Source organism: Ochlerotatus camptorhynchus, unplaced genomic scaffold (assembly GCF_037179485.1).
Source record: "Ochlerotatus camptorhynchus isolate MF236.1 unplaced genomic scaffold, CSIRO-AGI_Acam_v1.1 ptg000334l, whole genome shotgun sequence".
Classification (NCBI taxonomy): Eukaryota; Metazoa; Arthropoda; class Insecta; order Diptera; family Culicidae; genus Ochlerotatus; species Ochlerotatus camptorhynchus.
This window is the reverse complement of record NW_027040822.1, coordinates 993,500-1,015,215: the sequence shown is the minus strand read 5'-3', so window position 1 is coordinate 1,015,215 and position 21,716 is coordinate 993,500. Positions and strand designations below refer to the sequence as shown.

The window sequence follows — 21,716 nt, the reverse complement described above, 5'->3', positions numbered from 1 at the left end:
TGGTTTTTTCGATGATTTCATGTACATTTAACATAACATTTAATAAGGCACATAAGACTAGGCCACTTAAAGAGAACTATTGGAATAAATTTGGACCATCAGTTTCTATTTTAATTATTTTGATCAGATCGGATTCATAAATCCTTTTCTATCTTCATTGATGCTTTCCTAGTGAATTTAGCCAGCGGCTATGGGAAATGGCTCGAAAAGGGTTTTTATTGTTGCTAAATAGCTTTTATAGTAGCTTCCAAATGGTTCTAAATGCGTTCGTCATACAACTCTTTGCAGTAAATCAATCTTGAAGAGCTTCGAGAATACGCCCTTCAGAACCTTCTCCAGGGTGGGCTAACTAGACATATTCTAGTCTTAATGAGGTTTTGGTGGATGCATTAATTACAAAATAGCCTCGACCAAGGTTTTATGAATGCTGCTTTATAGTTGCTTTGTAATATTTCATTAAACATAAAATGTTATAGTTGAAGATGCTAATTTCAAATAACAGACTGAAGTGGTAATTTTTATACGATAGATGAGGAGGAGATGAAAGTATAGAATTGATAGTTCCGTTAGAGTACGGCAGTGTGAAAATTGCATATAGAGAGTAGACAGCGAGATAGGACAACTTTTAGGAAGGTACAAATCGGTTTTATCATCTCTCTTTACCAAACTCCCCCACCCGTGAACCCCTCGAGATCGTCAAGTCGACGATGACAGGAGCACATACCATGGTAGGGGTAACAATAGCTGCAATTTCCAAACCTACGACTGGATGCCTTCCTTCAAATAACAACTGGAGTGCGGTAAAAATCGGTAGAACTGTTTCAAACACATTGTTGGTACTTGAGCGGTCGGCGATCATGTCTTTTTGCCAGTGGTTTGGGGGGGACACCCCTACCATCCCTCTCCAAAGGGGGAGTTTGATAATGAGAGATGATAAAACCGATTTGTACCTTCCTAAAAGTTGTCCTAGCTCGCTGTCTACTCTCTATATGCAATTTTCACACTGCCGTACTCTAACGGAACTATCCATTCTATACTTTCATCTATCGTATAAAAATTACCACTTCAGTCTGTTATTTGAAACTAGCATCTTCAACTATGTAAATCGTTGACTTCCCGCAGAACTAAACATATAGTCAAAGTATAAAATGTTACTTGGGCGAGATGGCCGTTCAGAATGGTTCAACGGATGTGAAATAAGGGAATATTTAAATATATCACGATTTAAAGTACTTAAGTGCAACAGTCAATTAATTGACTAACAATTAACACATTTTTCAATATGTTATCTTAACAAATTTCTTGGTATTTGGATATTCTTGGTATCAAACATTTTGATACAGGCTAAAAAAAAAGTCTGGGTATGAAAACATAAGAACTGCTCTCAAAAATCCAAACCTTCAACAAGTTGACGCAAATGTCACCAAAACTTTACCATCCGTCTAGACAAAACTTTTTGGTAACTTAACGTAAAACAAATACTATCTGAGTTTCGGAAAATCAGAGTGGGATCAAGTGTGTCCAGTTCCCCCTATGAATGGAGCGGTTCTGAGCCGTTCACCTAAGTGATCCGTTTTATCTATCTCTGATCCATCCAGCTAACAGGCCGTTTTTTCTCTCTTATATATAATTTTTCATGTGCCATCGACATTGGTATCGTAGAATTGGAACAACTCTAACGGTGTCATTGGATGAGTAATCTGGTTTTCTGAGCTCAAGAACCTTATCTTTAAAGGCAAGTTTTTGTGATGCAAACATAGGTCTATGAAGCGTTTTACGAAGAACGCCATGTAATTTTCTGAACTTTAATTCCACACCTTACCATGCTTAACTCTGGTTATAATTCGAAACTTCTTGGGGTAGAGATCATGGAAGTCAGAAGCTCTTAAACCCATTCTTATGTTTTTAACTTGACGAGACATTTTTGAGAATCCCCTGTAATCAAGGAACTACGGTAGGAATATTATCGCACACTTTAAAGACTTACTTTCAACCAGAATTTTGGGTAGGAAAATATGTACACCAACTGCACAATACATGCCACAACAATGCAATCATGTAGCAAACACTCAGCATCGCTGGAATTTTTACCATCGCATGACTATGAATACCATTCTTAATAATTCATTTTACATCACTAAACCAAAACTCAGCACCACTCACACATTGATTGATACAATGCATTTATCAGGTACTCGACATTGTTAGCTTGTCAATATTGAATCCTGCTTACTGGTAAAAAATAACAGCTGAAAAAATGCTCTGAGGAATTCCATTGCGTCCATGGACCCTGCTGGGAATTACGATAGTGAATTCTTGAAATGCATTTCCGTGCCAGTGTGCAGCCCATTTCATCTATTTCAGTCAATGGTGAAGTGATGGGGCAGTATTTCCAGCCCCGTGTTCCACGGCAGTAGTGCGTGCGTTTGGAATTTATTGGAAGGCTTTGGTGAGGATTGTATTGTAACCATTTTGTTTTTGGTGCATGTACCTACCGGGAAAAAAAATCGAATTAATTCATTAAGCTGCAGAGCTCTTTGGAGTGGTTTGAACTGTCAAGTATCGTCCGACCATACAGGATATTGAATTTCCCACTGTGCAAGGACGATGACGACAACGACGGGGAAAAGCTCTTGTCGTGTAACCAAACAGACACAAAAAAGTCGGTCCTATGTTTCCGAAAGCGACCTAATATTTTATTCATCGTAACGAGAAATAATAAATATACCGAAAATTTACGGGAATGGGCGGAAAGCTCAGCAAAAACCGGCAATGGGAAAAGTCGTTGAAACACAGCCAGCGAATTGAGGGAGTGAGTTTCGACCAAAAATTTTAAAGCACATAATAATACCATCTGATAAGCTGTAATTCGCTTCGTTTGCGCCGTCGTTGGTGTTCTGCTGCCATCTGCTGAGTGCGCCGCGCGAGCCCAAGTTTATGATGATGTTTCGGAATTGCTCTTTGCTCTTTCTCTCGACTGCTCCTGGGGGTGACGAGGGTGACACATTCCTTCCACTGACTGCTGTCGGCTGCCATCGTGACACGTTCTCCTCCAGACTTAAATAAGAGGTCGCATCAGGTCCTTGCTGTTGTTGTTGAACTGACGATGGCACGAAACCAGACCAAAAACCAACCATTTACAACATGTAGAGCGTGGCGTGGTACTCTCTTGGTGTAGAGGTAGGTACCTATCTATCCGGGAGACGAGTGATGGGAATGTAAATATATTTATGAACGCTCTAATGATGGTTTTGATCTTCGACAAATAGATTCCTGTGTGCACCCACCAAACTTCCGCCCACCGCAATTTCCTCCGGAACGACCTATTAGGAAGCAAAGTTCAGTGGAACGCCGATACAAACTCACCGGCACACACACACACACACACATACAAACATACCTAAGCGGGTGAGATAAAAGACATGTGTTCTCACGAACATCAAAGGATAACTCGTCGACGTCGTCGTTAGTTTGCTTATCAATTATTCGTGAATTATATCTTATGAATTTTGCAGTGAATCATTAGCAAAGTGAGTGCCGGAATGAAAGAGTGAAACCGAAGCCAAAAAGCACCGCGCATCAAACCAAATGAATTTATAGATGTATTTTTTTTTGTCTGTTACCAAATATTTGAAAAGTAAGAGTTATTAGATATGAATAGTATTGTTATTATCAGTTTATGGATATTATTACTACTTAACAAAGTTTTATGTCAAGGTAAGTACACCTATTTCCATACAAATTAGTCAGTAAGCCCCCCAGCCAAAGCGAAAAAGAGAAATGCACTCACATTCATGCGGAAAAAAGGGCCCCCCAGGAGGTTTTGCATTTTTAAAACGAAAGTTCAAGTGGGAATTTTATGCAAGCAGTTTTGTCACTGTTTTCGCATGACTGCTCTTGATACCGACATTTGCGTGTTAATTCGCGCACAGCATGCTGCGATCCAGAGTCGAGATGATGATGATGATTTGGCATATGATGACGAACCGGTGGCGTTGATGTGGTGACTGGGATGTGGGACGTGTGTGCTTGTTGAGTATTTATTTATTTTCTCTTCTCGAGAGGCATATGTTATCACTTGGTGTGTTTCCTTTTGGGAAGGGGGAAGGTTAAAATACATACCCTTTGCAATGTTAACCTAGTGAGGTGAAAATAAATAATGAGATAAGGTAGGCAAAGGAATTCGGGGTGTAGTTATCGAAGACAATGTGGGTGAAAGTGGAAAGTTGATTCAGAGATTGGATCGTTTTCGGAAAATTATGGGGAATCGTAGTATAACTGTGTGTGGCGGTGCACTGTCGTGAGTTATTGTTTGTTCTTTTTATATTTTTTTTAATTTCTGGGTACATATACAGTTTAGAGTGAATCTAGGCAATTAAAAATAACTGTCTCGGCTTCTTCATTCATATCAGCAGCTTTCACAGGAAATTGAACAACAATGCACAGTAGGCCAGATGAGCAATCTATTTGACATCAATATTAGCCCTTATATTTGATGCTACTCATGGTTGTGGGACCAACTCAGTTCAATTCACTTACATATGGCCTTAGGATGTTAACGAGCAACCCAACTATCAATGTTAACTGCAGATTAGCGTATGCAGCCAAAACTTGACTTATATAGCTAAAACTCGGGTTATGCAGCTAGCTTTTGCCTGTATAAGTTAGTCTGCAGCTAAAATTGTTTGTTGGGAATTCAACAGAATCCCTTTCATATGTACTGTAAGGCACCAAAATCTGGGCACTCAGTATGTTTCTCCTTCTAGGTTTTGTAACGGGTGTCCACTAAAGACTGGAACGCGCAAAAATTGGTCGACAAAAAAAAAATAATATCACAAAAATCTTCTTATTTTTCTTTTGGTAGTTCCATTCATAAATTGAAAGGAAAAAATGTTCGTCTATTCTTTCGGTTTGCCAAATCCAAACTGCCGTGCCTTCCACTTAACCCATTCTTTTAAATTTTGCACAGTGGTCTCATCGACCTTATTCGCCGCCGAACGCCAGTTAGATTAAAACTGCTGCTCGTTTTCTCCATGGATTCATTAGTTTTTTTTTTAGATTCCGTTTGACCAAGGTCCAATACCGTTCGATAGGGTGAGATGTTTGGAGGGTTGTGGTCTTTGGGTAGCACAACCACGTTGTTCGCATCGTACCACTCGATTGCCTTAATCCCATAGTGGCAGCTCACCAAGTCCGGCCAGAACAGCACAGATCTATTATGTTGTTTAAGGAATGGTAGCAGCCGCTTTTACAGGCACTCCTGGACGTAGATCTCTTGATTTATGGTTCTCGTAGTAATGAAAATGCCGCTTTTTAGACCACACGTGCATATGGCCTGCCAGACGAGATATTTTTTTGGGAACTTCGATAGTTTAATGGTTTTGAAAATTTCTTGCACCTTTTCCTCATGCGGTATAAAACTCCTGTCCCGGGAGCTGCTTGAAATCCGCCTTCACATAAGTTTCGTCGTCCATGACGACACAGTCGAACTTTGTGAGCATATTCGTATACAGCTTTCGGGACCGCTGCTTTGCCGACGTGTTTTGTTTGTAATCCCGGTTCACCACCTTCATCTTCTTAAACGTCGACAACCCGGCTCGTTTCTTGGCCCACTGCACAGTAGTATGGGAGACATTGAGCTTGCCAGCGACGTCCGGATTACGATTTCCACCGCCTCCAGGCTTCCTGGCGGTCGACAGACGCTCCCAGAATACTTTTGAAACGTTTGTCACGGTCGATTTGGCCACATCCAGCAATTTTGCCAACTTGGCGTGTGAGAACGTCGGATTAGCTTGCTACGCGAGCAAAATTTTGACACGCTGCTTCTCTTGCTTGGACGTCATTTTGAAAACTGGAGTGAAAACTCATCATAGCAACCATTGTATGCATTTTTAACAGAAATACACCGATTTGAAGTTGACCAATTTTTGCGCGTTCCAGACTTTAAAAAATGAAAGTGGAAATAATGGGTTGGGAAAACACAACATCTGCGGTGCAGACTAGTCACACACTTAGAAAATAATGCCAAACTCAGTTTAATTATCTACCGAACCTCTTCGGTTACTACCGAGAAACCGAATAAATTGTTTAAAAACATTTTTTCATGCGTATTTATCGAATCAGACCCGAATTTCGGTAAAATAGCAGCAAACCAACCGACAGAAATGAAGACTGAACCGAAAAGTACGGTAAAGTATCGACATTTACGAATTCGGTACGTGAAAACCAAGAAACTCGGTAAACTGAACCGAATATTCGCTAGAACGTGTTAAACGTCAAACGCGCTCAACTTCACGACGGGAATTTTAACCGAAAACTCGGTTCTCTAAGCTGAGTCTAAAACTAGTCAGCCATTTTTTCTCACATGTGCTCGTTGGACGTGTGCAAAACTTAAGTAAAAATGGAAAAAAGTTCTGGAGCAGCTGCAACAGGACGATGCACGTTTGATTGAAATCTTTTGTAAGTATTTGAAACTTAAGGTATGATTTTATTTACAGGCATCCTGTGCTATAGTTTCTTTCTACTGCCTTGAAAATGTACAAGGTTATGTCTCTGGCTTGCAAAGGCATTTTAGAAACCATTTGAATAAGAATGATTTCAAAATGAGTGATACTTTTTGACTGTAATTTTCCACACTGTAACTCGAGTTACGGAAGCTTTTATTCGCTGAAACGGCATATAGTGGAAAAGCATCCGACAAACTCTTGAAGTTCTACCATGGAAGAAATGTTTGATGATTGTCCTGTGGCAGAACAAGGAACCTATGCTGATTTACAGAACAGTCCTAAACTCGAATCAAGTATAGATTTGGAAGAGTTAATAAAAATAATAAATATTAGCATCTGGTTGCAAATGCTCATTTCAGCTAAAATAACGTTTTTTCGGAATAATAAAACCAAAACATGGTATCATGGCATGTTTTACTTGTAACTTACAAGAAGCGGTTACAAAGTATGCGTTTGAAACATAAAACCTGTAAATTTTGCTTTCTATCAGTCACAATCAGCGATTTTCTGATCGCTGAGTGAGTGAGTGAGTGAGTGTGTGAAAAATTGCTGATTGTGACTCTCATCAAGTGAAATAAACAGGTTTAGTATCTCAAACACATTTTTTGCAACCTCTTCTTGTATCCTACCAATTCAAAATATGATCGTGGCATCTAATTATTTCATAATTAAAAAAATATTGTTTTAGCTGAAATGAGTTTTTGCAACCTTTACCTTACACAAAAATCAATGATTTTATTGAGCTTTGTGACGACATAATATGGCACGTATCAGGGTACCTTGAGGCAGAAACTGTGAATTTTTTCTCATTTATTAGAAAAAAAACTGGTTTTATTTTTATAAAAATTTGAAGCAACGAATCCTTAATCAAAATTTAAAGCAAGATTTGAAGTGAAACCCGAGCACTGCCCAAGAGAACCGAACTCCATAATTACAACAAGTGGGTCGGTTTGTTTGACAGCGTTCGGTAATTCTTGAGTAAACCGATGTTCGGTTATTTCTGCTTAAATTTATTTTTCGTCAACCGAGATTTTCGGTAACTTTGACAGATTGTGAATAACAAAAAGAACTAACGACAGCTCGTATATTCCTCTTTGAACCGAGCGTTCGGCAGATAAAAACTCGATTGACATCAAACCGAGTTTGGTAATATTATCTAAGTGTGAATGATATTGGACCATGACCGTTGGACGGCTGCCACATCGATTTTCCGGATGAAGCTTTTGATTATGTTGGTAAGTTGCTTAGTGTCCTTGGCCTTCCAATTATCCTTGTATACCATGGAAATCAATAGTCTGAAAAAAATCTCGATTGGACGGCACTGCGGCAGATTTGACGGATTCCGGTCTTTTGGCACATATGATACATTTAGGCTTTCCGCCGTACTTCCGGGACACCCAGTGGTAAAAAAGATCTCACGGTTTGGATTTACTATCCCTTCTTTCCTAGAGTCTTGCAGATATTTGACTTCAAACAACGGACCTTTTTGGCCGCTTCCCGTTGACTTACTGAAACCATGTTGTTGTACATGGTCTGCAGCGAGCGGAGCGTTTTTTGTTTTAATTATCTTCGTTAAACGGTCATTACCTCTCTTCCGGGCTACTGCCACGGATGCCAGGATACGGTATACGGTGGATACCGGAACATTTTCCCTCTTAAAATGGTCTACCGTGTATGTACTTTTTTCCACGATCTTCGTTTGCTTGAAAGAATTGTACAATGCTGAACACAATTGAACATGTTATAGACGCTTTTCGCGCCAAATCGAAGTGAAGCTGGCAAAACCCTCTCAGATTCCAATGAAATTTTCAGGATGTGCAGACTTTGACTAAATAAGCACTTTTGCATACTCAGTTTTTCCAAAATATATCTAGACTAACATTTTTGAAAGGCCAAACTTTTTCTGTCGATTTTTTCCAAAAAAATATTATGGAAAAATAACAACTCCTACAAAAATGTGGATGATTTTAGGAAATTGCTTAATTTTCTTAAAAAAAGAATGAAAAAAAAATTAGTTGAGACCTACACTGAAAAAAATCGATTTTTAAAATTTAAAGTCGATTAAAAAAATTCCAAGTATGATTTGGATGAAAATTTGCCTCAATAAAGGTTATTATGTTTTCTACCATCCACGATGTATTGACGATAGGTAGTAAACATTATTACCTATCTTGAGACAAAGTTTCATCCAAATCATACTTGGAATTTTTTTTTCAAATCAACTTCAAATTTTAAAAATCGGTTTTTTTCATTGTAGGTTTTTTTTTGTATTTTTTTTTTCTCGATGATTTGGACAATTTCCTGAAAGTCATCCATACAACACATTTGTGTAGGAGTTGTAGTTTTTTTTTTCATAATATATACTTTGAAAAAAAAAATCGGCAAAAAAAGTTTGGCCCTTCTCAAAGGTTAGACTAGATAAATTTTGGAAAAACTAAGTATATGCAAAGTGGCTTATTCATCCATTTTCAATTATTGGTCCACACATCCAGAAAGTTTTCATTTTTTAGTGGACACCCGTTACGCTTCTTTTGCGAGCGTTTTTCTGGCTCTTATCTTAGTGTTCTATATACTCTTCCACAGTTTTTAATTGAGAGCTTTATATGCCAATCAATGCAATGAAGTCGACCGACTGAGAATTAAAACCACCGCATTTGGCTACACAGTTTGAAAAAGCAGTGTACATTTAATTTACTATGATGCACATAAATGGGTTGTCATATATCATACAAGTTTACATTATAGATCACGTAAATTTATGAGGCATGTAATGAATTATTCCATAAATTGTACACAACCGTCCATCTTTGTGAGCAATATTTCTTGTAAATTGCTGGTTTACGTGAAAAGGAAATTTACATGCATGAATGTTTTCAAGCATGGGTTTCACATCACCAGTAAAATTCAAATTTTTTCCCTGTAGGTAATAGCCCCAAATATGAAAACCTACCACTCTCAGACTACAATTGCGGATAAAGACTGTGCTCGAAAAAAATGCAACCGACAAAAATGATCACCAAAAATTTATTTTAAGTCGGATATTTGTGAAGCTCTCAGGGAATCAATAAACAAATATTAGCTATGTTTTTGTCAATTTGTATTATTCAACCTCCTCTCCTAGGCTTAATGCCCGCACTTTGAACATAACACTACTCATCAAAACCTGTGCAACACTTGCGCCATCTTTCTTTTTTTTTTTATTTGTTTTCCGTCGATCTTGCTTTCCGTGCTGAGCACCAATGCTACCGACGTCAGGGAGGCAGCTCCCACACCTGGACCCTACCTATCGACCCATCAGCTCATGAACCGGGGACCAACGGCTTTACTTCCCTTCCGAAGGAAGGCGTGATCAGAGATGTTATGCCTCAGAACATCCCGACGGCGCCGACTGGGATTGAACCCAAGCCTACTGGAGTGAGAGGTAATCACGCTTACAACTACACCACTGGTGCTGCTGCGCCATCTTTCTTACACATTTTCATCCACTCTTTCTTCAAATCCTTGCCGTTTTGGAAGACCTTCCCTGTTTTCCGGAGCTTGCCCTTCATAATCGCCCAGAATTTTTCTATTGGGCGAAGTTCTAGCGAGTTTGGCGGATTTGCCTTCTTCGACACAAAAACAACATCGTTGGCTTCGTACCACTCCATCACCGGTTTTGCGTAACGACACGATGCCAGATTTGGCCAAAACAGAGTGTCACCTTCGTGAGACCGGAGGAAGGACGCAGGCGCTTCTGGAGGCATTCTTCTTTCTATATTTGGCCGTTGATGGTGCCGGTCGTTATGTACGGTTTACTGAATTTGTCGCACCCACAGATCGCCAGCCACACTAAATACTTCTTGGCAAATTTGTCGACCTTCTTCTTCCGGAACTTCCCCAGAACATCCTGGGGGGACTTGCCGATGAAAAACTCCTGGCCGGGGATCTGCTTGGCGTCCGCTTTAATGCACGTCTCGTCGTCCATTACGATGCATTTCGGCTGCACCAACAACTCGTGGTACAGCTTCCTGGCGCGGGATTTGGCCATCGTATTATGTTTATCGGTTCGGTTAGACGCCTTCCTTACCTTGAAGACATGAAGTCCGGCCTGCTTCATTGTCTGCTGAACGACCCAGACGGAAGAATTGACCTTCTTGGCCTCGTCCCGAATCGAAAGGTTCGGATAGCGCTTAAAGTAATCTCTCACCTTCCTTGCGTTCACGGGTGTGGTGACCGCGTGCTGTTTCGGACAACGGTAGAATCTACCAGCTCCGTTTGATACGTCCGATGGTTTCAAAAATAGTCTACAGAACGAACAACTATGGAAACGCTTCCCTGCGTAATAACTCAGCAAACACATACATTCTCCTTAATGGTTTCTGAAATTCTTTTTGTAATAGGACAAATAGTGTTGTTTCACTCTTACGAACGCATATTATCTTTCTGATTCACACGCTCCTTCCATACAATTCGCGGATCACTCGCATGTCCATGTTAGATCTCTCAACACATACATACACACATCTATGCTCACGTTACGCTATCGGCTTCGGCACAGACTTCTTTGTTGCGCATCGCTCGCGATATTTGTGGTACATTGAATAGTGATGCCAGATATGCAAGAATATAAAATGTAGAAAATTTAACTATTTTGAGTTGTAGCATTTATCATTGCTTAGAAACGGTCTCGGTCTAATCATAATAAATCGTAATAAGCTTTGACTTTACAATTATCTATATTCACTCCTCTTTACTACAACGGAGTCGGTCGTCTTCGCTTTTCTTCCGCTGTCAGCTCGCCGATGAGTCGTTTTTGGGTCTCGTTGAACGATTTTTCCACACGGGACACGGTTGAATTGTCGATTCGAAACTGATTCGCGATCCACCTGTGGGACTGGCCAGGATTTTCCACGACCGCTCCCATAATTTTTTGTCGAAGCACTTCTTGCTTGACAGCCATCTCGATAACCACTTGACAGATTGTGACGATATTTTGCATATGTAAACAGTGCACTCTTAACTAATTTTACTCAAAATTTCATCAATTTTTACCCATGCAATAATGAGTTTTACACAAAAGAAAGTATTGCATTGTTTTCGAATGCAATCTTTAATATTTAATCTTAATTATTAAGGCCAAATGTACTTTGATTCTAACGTAATTTTTATAATAGTCTTATAGTTTCGTCCATGACCATCAACATAATTATCATGTTATACACCTTACCCTTTTTCACGGTATTTTGTCTTTTATTTTCTATGATGAAATAAACCCAAACTGGATGCAACTGGTGTCTAAAAATCAGAATAAAAAATCGCGGAAAAATATAGTACCTACAGACATTTCCAGCTTCACCACAGATAAATAAAATTTGAAAAATATACCCACGTAAAAAAGGGTTTGTGCATTGAATAAAAAGAAATAAATGTTCAAAACTTAATTTTGAAATTAAACATGCCAAGATTTGTTAATCTACGTAATTTTTGGCGAATCTGGGCGAAGCATTGGTGGATTATTTTTTCATCAAAATAAACAAAAATTATCTCAGTGTATATTTTTTTACAGATTTGTTAAATGAATATCTACACTATCATATCATCAATCGAACAAACCGTTTCGACAATAGTTATATTTTAACTCATTAGTTTTTACACAGGCCTTGTTGGAAAAGTACTCGAGACCCAAGATGAAGATTTGATAACATAAAATGGTATTTTTAATAAAATGGAACAACTACGCAAAATTTCATCGAACTTGAAAATGATCGTTCAGGATCGATTCGCGAGCCTTCGTGGAATGCCTCACAAGTAGGGTTACCATATGGTATCCTAAAGGAGGACATGTCCTCCTTTTTCAATAATTTTTCTACGTCCTCCTTTTGCCCAAAAATGTCCTCCTTTTTAATCCTTGCATATTTCCAGTAACATATTAATAAAATTGTTTTCAAAAAGCGTTGTTTGCAGAGCTTATTTGTTTAATTATGTCGCAACTTTATCTTATCTAGCAAATGCCATTCGATGGTGGGACTAGGAGTATACTACAGCTGTCAACTCCTCCACACCAGGAATCAATTTTGACAATCAATTTCTCGAAAATCGGACGATCAACAGAGGGATTTTCGAACTTTATATATTATCTTCGAAGAGTAAGTGAAAAATCATCAATTTTTTTCTGTATTTTTACTTAAATTTGACATTTCGAAAATAAATTATAATGTTCGAAAAACTCTCTGGTAAATTCACCAGGTTGCTTAGATGTTCCATGTTGGTTTCAATCGCGATGACATGTATCCTGATTTTTGTACATGATAAAGGCTGGGATGGTTTTAAGGCTATAACGCTGCAGTTTTCATGCAAATCAGCTAGACGAGTGCATTTCCAAGTATCAAACATGAGTTATGAAGGCTATTTTGATGCATTTTTCAGAAGTAAAACGAGTTATGAACAATCTCAATTGAACCTTCGCAAATCATGAATTTTGTGTTAGCGCACATATTATTTAAACGTTTGATAAAAACTCATTGTCCTCATTTAATGTTAAGAAAAGGAATCATTGTCCTCCTTAATCACCAAACCTCAAATGAAATGTCCTCCTTTTCAAGTTTTTGATATGGTAAGCCTACCACAAGTAGCCAGCGAAGCAGAAACTATACGTTGCGTTACACTCCCGAACAAACGGGGCAACTACCGGCACAATAAGAGGTACCGTAAAAAGGGGTAACTTCGATAGTATTTTAAAGTATATTCTAAACAGTGTTGGCAAAATCAGAAATCAATTAATATTTTCCCGCTCCAATGCACTCACACACAGTGGTCCAGAATGCAGATTTAGCTGGAATGATATGTTTTGAGCCTGAAATTGAAACTTTAGACTAAAAGTCTCTTTTACAAAGTTGTTCCTTATAGTTAGGCCCTCATTTTTATGAGAATGAATTCTAGGGTGGTTCCTATTATCATTAAAATCAAAAATCTAACTTTTTTGTTTGAATAAATTAAGGTATACATTCTTTGGCAAAGTTATAGCTGAGCTAATTTCAAGCAACTTTGTTGAGAATAACTTTTTTGTGTCTCTGAAATTGGCCGATTTAGAGCTATTTCTTGAATTGAGTTAGGGTGACTCTTAAAAAAACAGTTTTTTTGCTCTGTTTTTCTTATTTCGAATTTCTCATCAAAGGTGTCTTCACATAACTTTTAGATCTTAAGAAGACGCAAATTTTTGCAGCACAAAGCTTGTCAATATCTTTCGCCGATCAAGAGTTATTGACGTTTTTATACTAAAAATATGCACTTTTCAAATGTTAATATCTCTGGTTGGGGCAAACAAAAAAAAAGTTTTTTTGCAGCATTTGAAAGGGCGTATGTTATTCTCAATAATATGAAAAAATGGAGGTATGTTATTTTTTAAACTCGTATAAAATCAATTTGAATTTATTCATATTTTTTACTATATTTGAGTATATCTTTTTTGTTAGAAGAGATACAGGCAACAAATTCCGCTATTAAACATTCGTCTTAAAGAGTTTTAAAAGTCTTTAGAAGATGACTTTCATGATAAATTTCAAATAAAAAAGTTATTGGCAAAGATGGATTTTATAGGACCACTCTAATGACAAATTTATATAAAATGTGCTAGTACATTTGGTTCAATATTTGGACATTTAGTGTCTTCGAAGAAGTTTTTGTTCTTAAAAATTCCCTTCTTTTGGTGATTGCAGACGTCAGGGTGGTCCTCAAATTAGGGAATTTTTAAAACTAACTTTTTTGTTTTACAAAATATAAACATGTGTTGTTCAAAAAAGTTGTAGATAAGTTACTTGCGAGCAACTTTGTCGAAGAAATTTTTTTTCTATCTCTTAACGTTCTCATTTTAGAGAAATTTTTCGGAGTTGACTTAGGGTGTTCCTGGAAAAAATAGTTTTTTAGCAATAACTTTTTTATTTGAAAATTCTCATGAAAGTTATCTTCTAGAGCATTTTAAAACTCTTTAAGACAAATCTTTTATAGCTGAATTTGTTGCCTGTATCTCTTTATCTAATAAAAAAGATAAACTCAAATGTAGTACAAAATAAGAATGAATTCAAATTGAATTTACACTGGAGTCGCTTTTTACGCGGGTGATACGTCCCGCGTAAAAAAAAACCGCGTAAAAAAAACCGCGTAAATTCCGGAATCCACGTAAAAAAAAACCGCGTAAATAAAAAACCGTGTAAAAAAAAACCGCGTAAAAAGCGACTCCAGTGTATACGAGTTTAAAAAATAACATACCTCCATTTTTTTCATATTATTGAGAATAACATACGCCCTTTCAAATGCTGCAAAAAAACTTTTTTTTGTTTGCCCCAACCAGAGATATTAACATTTGAAAAGTGCATATTTTTAGTATACAAACGTCAATAACTCTTGATCGGCGAAAGATATTGACAAGCTTTGTGCAGCAAAAATTTGCGTCTTCTTAAGATCTAAAAGTTATGTGAAGACACCTTTGATGAGAAATTCGAAATAAGAAAAACAGAGCAAAAAAACTGTTTTTTTAAGAGTCACCCTAACTCAATTCAAGAAAATAGCTCTAAATCGGCCAATTTAAGAGATACAAAAAAGTTATTCTCAACAAAGTTGCTTGAAATTAGCTCAGCTATAACTTTGCCAAAGAATGTATACCTTAATTTATTCAAACAAAAAAGTTAGATTTTTGATTTTAATGATAATAGGAACCACCCCTGAATTCATTCTCATAAAAATGAGGGCCTAACTATAAGGAACAACTTTGTAGAAGAGACTTTTAGTCTAAAGTTTCAATTTCAGGCTCCAAACATATCATTCCAGCTAAATCTGCATTCTGTACCACTGTGCAATGGGCTCGCAATATCACGCGTGATTTTGGTACAAAACATCATGCTTGATATTGATTTTACAAGCTCCTTTGATATTGCGAGACTATTCACAACGTGAAAATATCAAGCTGAGAGTTGACTCGACACAAAATTGATTCCATTGCACATCGTTTTATTAGAAAGAGAAAGCATAGTTTGCTATCTCTTTTTAATCTTCACCGATGGCAGACGCGAAGGGACTGCTGTAAGCCGTTATGGAAGTTTCGGTTGCATTCGGGTGTAAAGCAAAAATCATTAAACTCAATCTCACCACAGTTTGGTGAGATTTGCAGTAGGTGAGTTTTGTAAGCTTCATATTCCGAGCTTGCAAAATCAAACGCAGTTGTTTGCTTGTTGATTTTTATCTACGAAAATCAAGCGTGATCTTCGGTGTTGTTGAGATTTGATATTTTGATATTTTCCCAACTCTGATTCTAAATATGTTTTACAACAATTCAAGCTTTTCAAATATTTTTTTGAACAAGTACTGATGACCCTAGAATCAATTAGCTACACACAGAAAAATTGATTTTTGTTTCAGGGCCTAACGTATTTCGTTATTGATTCAAACATATTGCATCACTATTTCAACAAAACATATTTTTGGATCAACAAAATGGTTTTTAGAATCAACAAACAGATTATTGACTCTACAACCGGTTTGTTGATTCAAAAATATTTTTCTTAGAATGAACCGAATAATATATTTAAAACAATATTAAAAATATATTAAGCCCTGAGTCAAAAATTTATCAATTAGAATTTAAAAACCATTTCTCTGCGTGTAGTAATATATTTATCGAACATTGTTGGATTTGCAATTATTTTTTCTTGTGACCGATCATCAGTTTTTTGTTCTGGGGTTACTTTGATAACATTCGATGAATATAGAAAAACATACGTGAATCCGCACACTGTGCCGAAACACATCACGGCACATGGTTAGGGCACACTTTTACAAGTCTGACACAAAATATAATATGCAACAACATCACTGTTGTTTGCTATCGTTATTCCAAAAGTTGCTAAGGTTTCGCACTTTCCCCACAGTCGTTGATCTTCACTTCAGGATGAAATTGACACATCCATCGGACTAGACGATCGGACTCCGGATTAGAAGACAAATATATACTTTGCTCGGATCTCTCCTGCAGCCAGAACTTCGTCCAATTCCCTGCAAAAGTTGTCAAAGTTTGAGTGATAAATAAATACCAGCGCCAAGATCATCACCAGCAACAGCAATAACTAGGTCACTCTCATCCACTTTAGCAACGAACACTTGCTTGGCCTTTCCGGTATAGTTTCCAATATCGGTAATCACGGTTCACATGGGTTAATGCCACACGGTGGCCTGATACATAGCGTCATACAAATCAAGCATCTTCCTCCCGGATGAGCGGCACTACTAGTCACTCACCTTGTTTAAATAATCAGGATTATTTCAATAAACATTATGATACCCAATTGTTCATTCTTAGACTATTTATTAAATAGGCTTTCTGTAAAACAAATTAAGTACATTTTGACAACCTGCCCACGATCCTTAAGTCCTTCCAACTTTCTCCTTGGCATACAACAGAACCACATTCGGCACCTATTTAAAAGTTGTTCACCTGAAGTAAATCGAACATTTTTTTTTTCGAAATCCCCACTAATCTTTAAGTAGCCGCCCTCCGCTTGCAGCTGATTGCACAGTTTCACCGCCGCCTCGCAGTTGCTATCGTTGTCATACTGCTTCATAATCAACGCCACGGAAGAAGAACCACGTCCAGCTTGCCGTAATCCACCAGAATCTCGAACTATGTCATGATGTACTCGTGGTTGATGAGCGTTTCCGGATTTATGAGGATCCGCTGGAGTTGGGCCTCGGAACCGGCTTCCGCTACAATCAGTGATTTGTTGGTGATGGTTTGCCCAGTTTTCTTATTCGGATAGAATTTCTATACTGCAGCAGTGATTGTTGAATACATCAATTCATCACGCTTCTTTTTCTCGCACAATAACAAACAAACAATCACAAAAGTCATTAAGATCTTAGTGTTACCATACTCATGGGATACTTGATTGGCAGACTTTGGCACCGCTAAAACATTCGGCACATATTGAGGTGTGCAGAATTGATTTCCCCTTGCCGGGAATCTCATACAATTTTGTTAAAGAAATATTAAACTTTGAATGAGTATCTAATCATAAAAAAACACTACAAGAGAGCCCTATGGGGTTGTACGCGATGGTGACGTAGGACTACGTGGTCTTACATAAAAAATGTTATTTGTTAATTGCAGCAGGAGCTTGTGTTTTGTGTAGGAATATGAATTTGAGCGGGGTCCTCTCTGTTTATACTATTTAGTATGATGCGCTTGGCATAGATGGTCCACAGCAACTTACGAAGAGCTACTGATTCCGATCAATAGCGGTGCGGCTTCTTCCTCCTTCTGTGGATTCTTATGTTGGCTGCAGCTCGCTGCTTGCAGGCTGCCTTTCGTTGTGTACTGGAGAACAATGTTCAACGCCACGCGCCACTGCTGCTGATGATGATGCTGACGACCGAACACCACCACACACGGTGATTGGAACTGAATCCGATCAGCGGTTGAGGGCAGCCTGCTGCTTGCGGGGAGCCTTTCGTTGTGTACTGGATAACTCCACCACTGACCACGCGGTAATTGAATAAACACCGTTTGGTGAGACCGGATGGAATTCAATTTGGAAATCTGTGTTAGGGAAATCGCTTTTCACAGGCAATCGGTGATAATTTTAATTATCATAGCAAAAGTTACACATTCGTGCAATTTTCAAAAGTGACATTTTGAAAAATGATTGAGCCTTAATTTTAGCAGATGCGTAGAAGTATTTCTGATCAATTGGTTATAAAGTTATTGAAATTGGTTCAGGGGCAGCTGAGTTATTAACGTTCAAAATCTTTCATAATTTCGTTACATGTTCCATTTTTGGTTTTCACAAAGTGTACCCCCATATAGAAATCACAGATTTAGTCCTACGTCAAAACATAAGCATAAAGAAGACAACATTGAACTTGTGATGGCTTATTAAGTGTAGTTTTAGTCGGTCGAAAAACAATAAAATTGTTTTTTTTTCAGATATTTGCAAAACATGTTAAACATACTACGTAAAAACTCTATACGATATCAAAGGTAATACCCTATGTTACAAAATGGATATAATGTTTCTAATTTGGAAATCGTGCAGAGAGTAAATTTAATCATTATATTCTACTATCAAAGTTACCCCCGTTTTACGGTATTTCTTTTGCTCACACGAACACGAGAGAGTTTCTGTGTTTTTGATAGAGATCTATTGACTACTCATTTAGAGAGGGCCAACCGATCATGATCCTCCCTAGCTGATTGAGTTCGGGGTTTATTAGTGGGGGTATTTTGAACTGGTGCTGGGGGTAAAATGAATATAGTACAAACTGTTCATTTTACCTCCAAAGCATCAATTGTTTTCAAGTGCTTATTTATCACGGATAGTTATTGAAAATACTTAAGAGATGAACTAGCTTATGGCTAAAAATCTCTCAAATAAAGGAAAAAAAATTGAAAATACTTACAATCTTTGATGAAACCTCAGAAATACGACACATTAACGAAACTAATGGATAGACTTTATTGGACTTTGATATTTCACCTCAATAACCATATTTACTGCTGCTGGAAATTTGTATCACAGTTAGAATCGAGCGGGTGCATTGGTTTTCATTTAAATTTCATCACATTCAATAGGTCCTGATCAGACCTGGATGTTTCAAACAGCTTAAAATACTCTTGGAATATGGTGGCGAAACTGGATTTTTTAAATGGCTGTATCTTTGATCGATTAACATGTTTTAAGATGCATTTGGTTTATTTCTCATTGTAATTGTAATTGTAATTGTAATTTATTATCGTAACGTTATCCTGTCGGTTACACCATTGCTCAGGTCAAGGAAAACATGATATAATGATGCATAAAATTGGGCTTGAATGATATCATTGCTGTGATCCAGAGACCACGCTGCTGCATAGCCATAATAGGATCACACATGAGGCGAACAAAGGAACCATATGGTTATAATAGGTACCATTATAAGCCAGTTTTATGCATCAATCCTTTTTGTCTCATTAATGAGACATTTAGCATCACTTATTGGTATAATGGATGGAGTCTTACAAATTATTGCAAAAAAATAATCCAAATAATTGATTTTGACTGCCAAACTGTAGCCATAATTGGTACATCTACCGTATGTATCAAAACTCAATCGCACTCTAATTGTTGAAACTTTCACTGACCTAAATGGGCTATTTAGGAAACACAATATGTATTATAGCAGTTGAATATATTTACTTCAAGAATTTCACCATTCGTTTGGTCTACCGAACTTAGTTACCTTATAAACCACCGATGTTGAAAATGAAAAAAAAAAAAAACTTCATCATCCATATATACATATGGCTAGTGAAACTTTCCTGTTTACATGTACCGAACGAGCAACAAAGTGGATCGCAATTTTCAAGTCGTTATTTTTCGCTTTTCCCATGACAGCACTCAAGTAAAATATTTTACTTGCCGAAGCGCCAGCCAACTGTTGTTTATCAGTTGTCAAAGATGATTGATTAATCACTTCGATCGGTTCCAACGCTCGTCACGGTGGTATGAATGTTTGAGGTGATAAACTTGAGACGGAACAAGAAGTTTTACCCATTCAGGCGTGGCTTCAATATTCAACAAAGCATATTTGTCCATTTGGAACAAACTCAGTAATGAAATTGAATTGCTTCCTTTATTTTAATCTTCCGGTCACATCCTGCCGACGAGAAAAAAGGGTACAACTTTTCCCCATTCTGCGGATCAATAATTCGTCGAATTCCATTTAATTTGCCGAACAAAAGGAACGGCCCTCATCGAGAATAATTAGATCGTCCATCAAAACCCGTCATCGGGAATAAAAAGCTGGCTGCAAAAACAAAGCCAAAGCGAAGCAACTGAAACAAAAGTTTCCCCAAGGAAAATATCTTGTTAACCTTTTCCGAACGATAGTGTGTATGAGGGAATGGGTCCAATTGTGTATCGCACCATAATCGTTTGGGAGGGAGAAAAGTATGCCATGCTACCCAGAGCCCACTTCGATGAATGGTTTTCCGGAGAAGAAAATCAAAGTAGGCTCAGAGCCACACTTTCGTTACCGAATCGACCGACTACCATCTTCAGGTGAAGCACAGGCCCCGACATCGATCCCATGCGTGTGTTTGCTTTGTTTGTGCTGGAGCGAATGCGAAAAACTTCAATAATTTAAAACTTTCCAAATCCATTCCCAGTATTGTACTTCAACAAGCCCGAACTGAGGGAAAAAGGTTGAAAAGATTGCCTCGCTATGCTGTGTTTATTCTTCTCAAACATGGAAGCGATTTCTAAGCAAATACATATACCACTTTTCACATGTTTTCTGCACGAGTTTCGTGTGCAGGAGGCAAACGAAGCAACAAGATGCGCTTTGCGGAAGTTCAGACGTGTAGTCAGGGTCAGAGTTGATCCCCAGGTGTTACACTTTGAAGAAGCTAGCTAAAGTTCAAGGCATTTCTTATCTTTTTTCTACTTCTTGATCCAACGGGAGCTTATTATTCTTTGGGTACTTGGACAGTTGGTTGTTGAGAAGTTAAGCTATGAAAATTTATGTACTTCGCGGCCACTGAGCATAACTCAAATCCATTGCTGAATTTCAAAGTAATGACAATATTGTTTGCAAATTTTACTACAGTTTGAATAAACATGGATTTAGATTTAAGCATATCAGTAATCATGCCAATTAATGATTTCTGTAAACATTCCATTTTAGGAGCAGTAATGCTTCCTAAGTCAAAATTTTCAAAATTTCCGTTAGAATTACGTTGGTTGGTATTTTGATTTCTATCCGTTGCAATAGCAGCATAGGTAGCTCCATTAACTCGCTGAACATTGTTAGCAGCGAGGGGAGTAGGTATAGATGAAAAATTTGAAGCAGGAGTGATATTTGTACCTACGGGTACAAATGTAGAATTTATTCCTAGCTGACCACTGTTAACAGCAAAGGAATTTGTACCTGGTCGGAAGCGTGGAGCGTTTCCTACCTGTTCACTTAGAACGAGATTGTAGGATCGCTTTGCGAGTCTTACATTCCCAAAAATTGGATTTGTGGTTTTCACCGCAATTTGAACATTTAAATTTCTTAGGATCTGCCTTCACAGGACAGTCGTCCTTTGCGTAAGAGAAATCACCAAAATTCATGCATTTAGCTGGCATGTAACAATTTTACTTGGAGTGGCACAACTCCAAGTAATTTTGCCAGTTCATCTTTGATCTGATCCAGGGATTCACCACT

General features: G+C 37.8%; 1 protein-coding gene across 7 annotated transcripts in view; it reads left to right on the top strand.

Annotated features, from left to right (window-relative positions):
* Window positions 1-21,716, top strand: part of nrm (neuromusculin) — a 214,271-nt gene that overhangs the window by 59,777 nt on the left and 132,778 nt on the right. For all 7 annotated transcript variants that reach the window (XM_065230855.1, XM_065230853.1, XM_065230851.1 and 4 more), the window contains exon 2: window positions 3,516-3,717. In XM_065230855.1, the coding sequence (XP_065086927.1) occupies window positions 3,654-3,717 (64 nt within the window). In that variant the 5' untranslated portion in view covers window positions 3,516-3,653. The remainder of the gene's footprint in view (window positions 1-3,515; window positions 3,718-21,716) is intronic.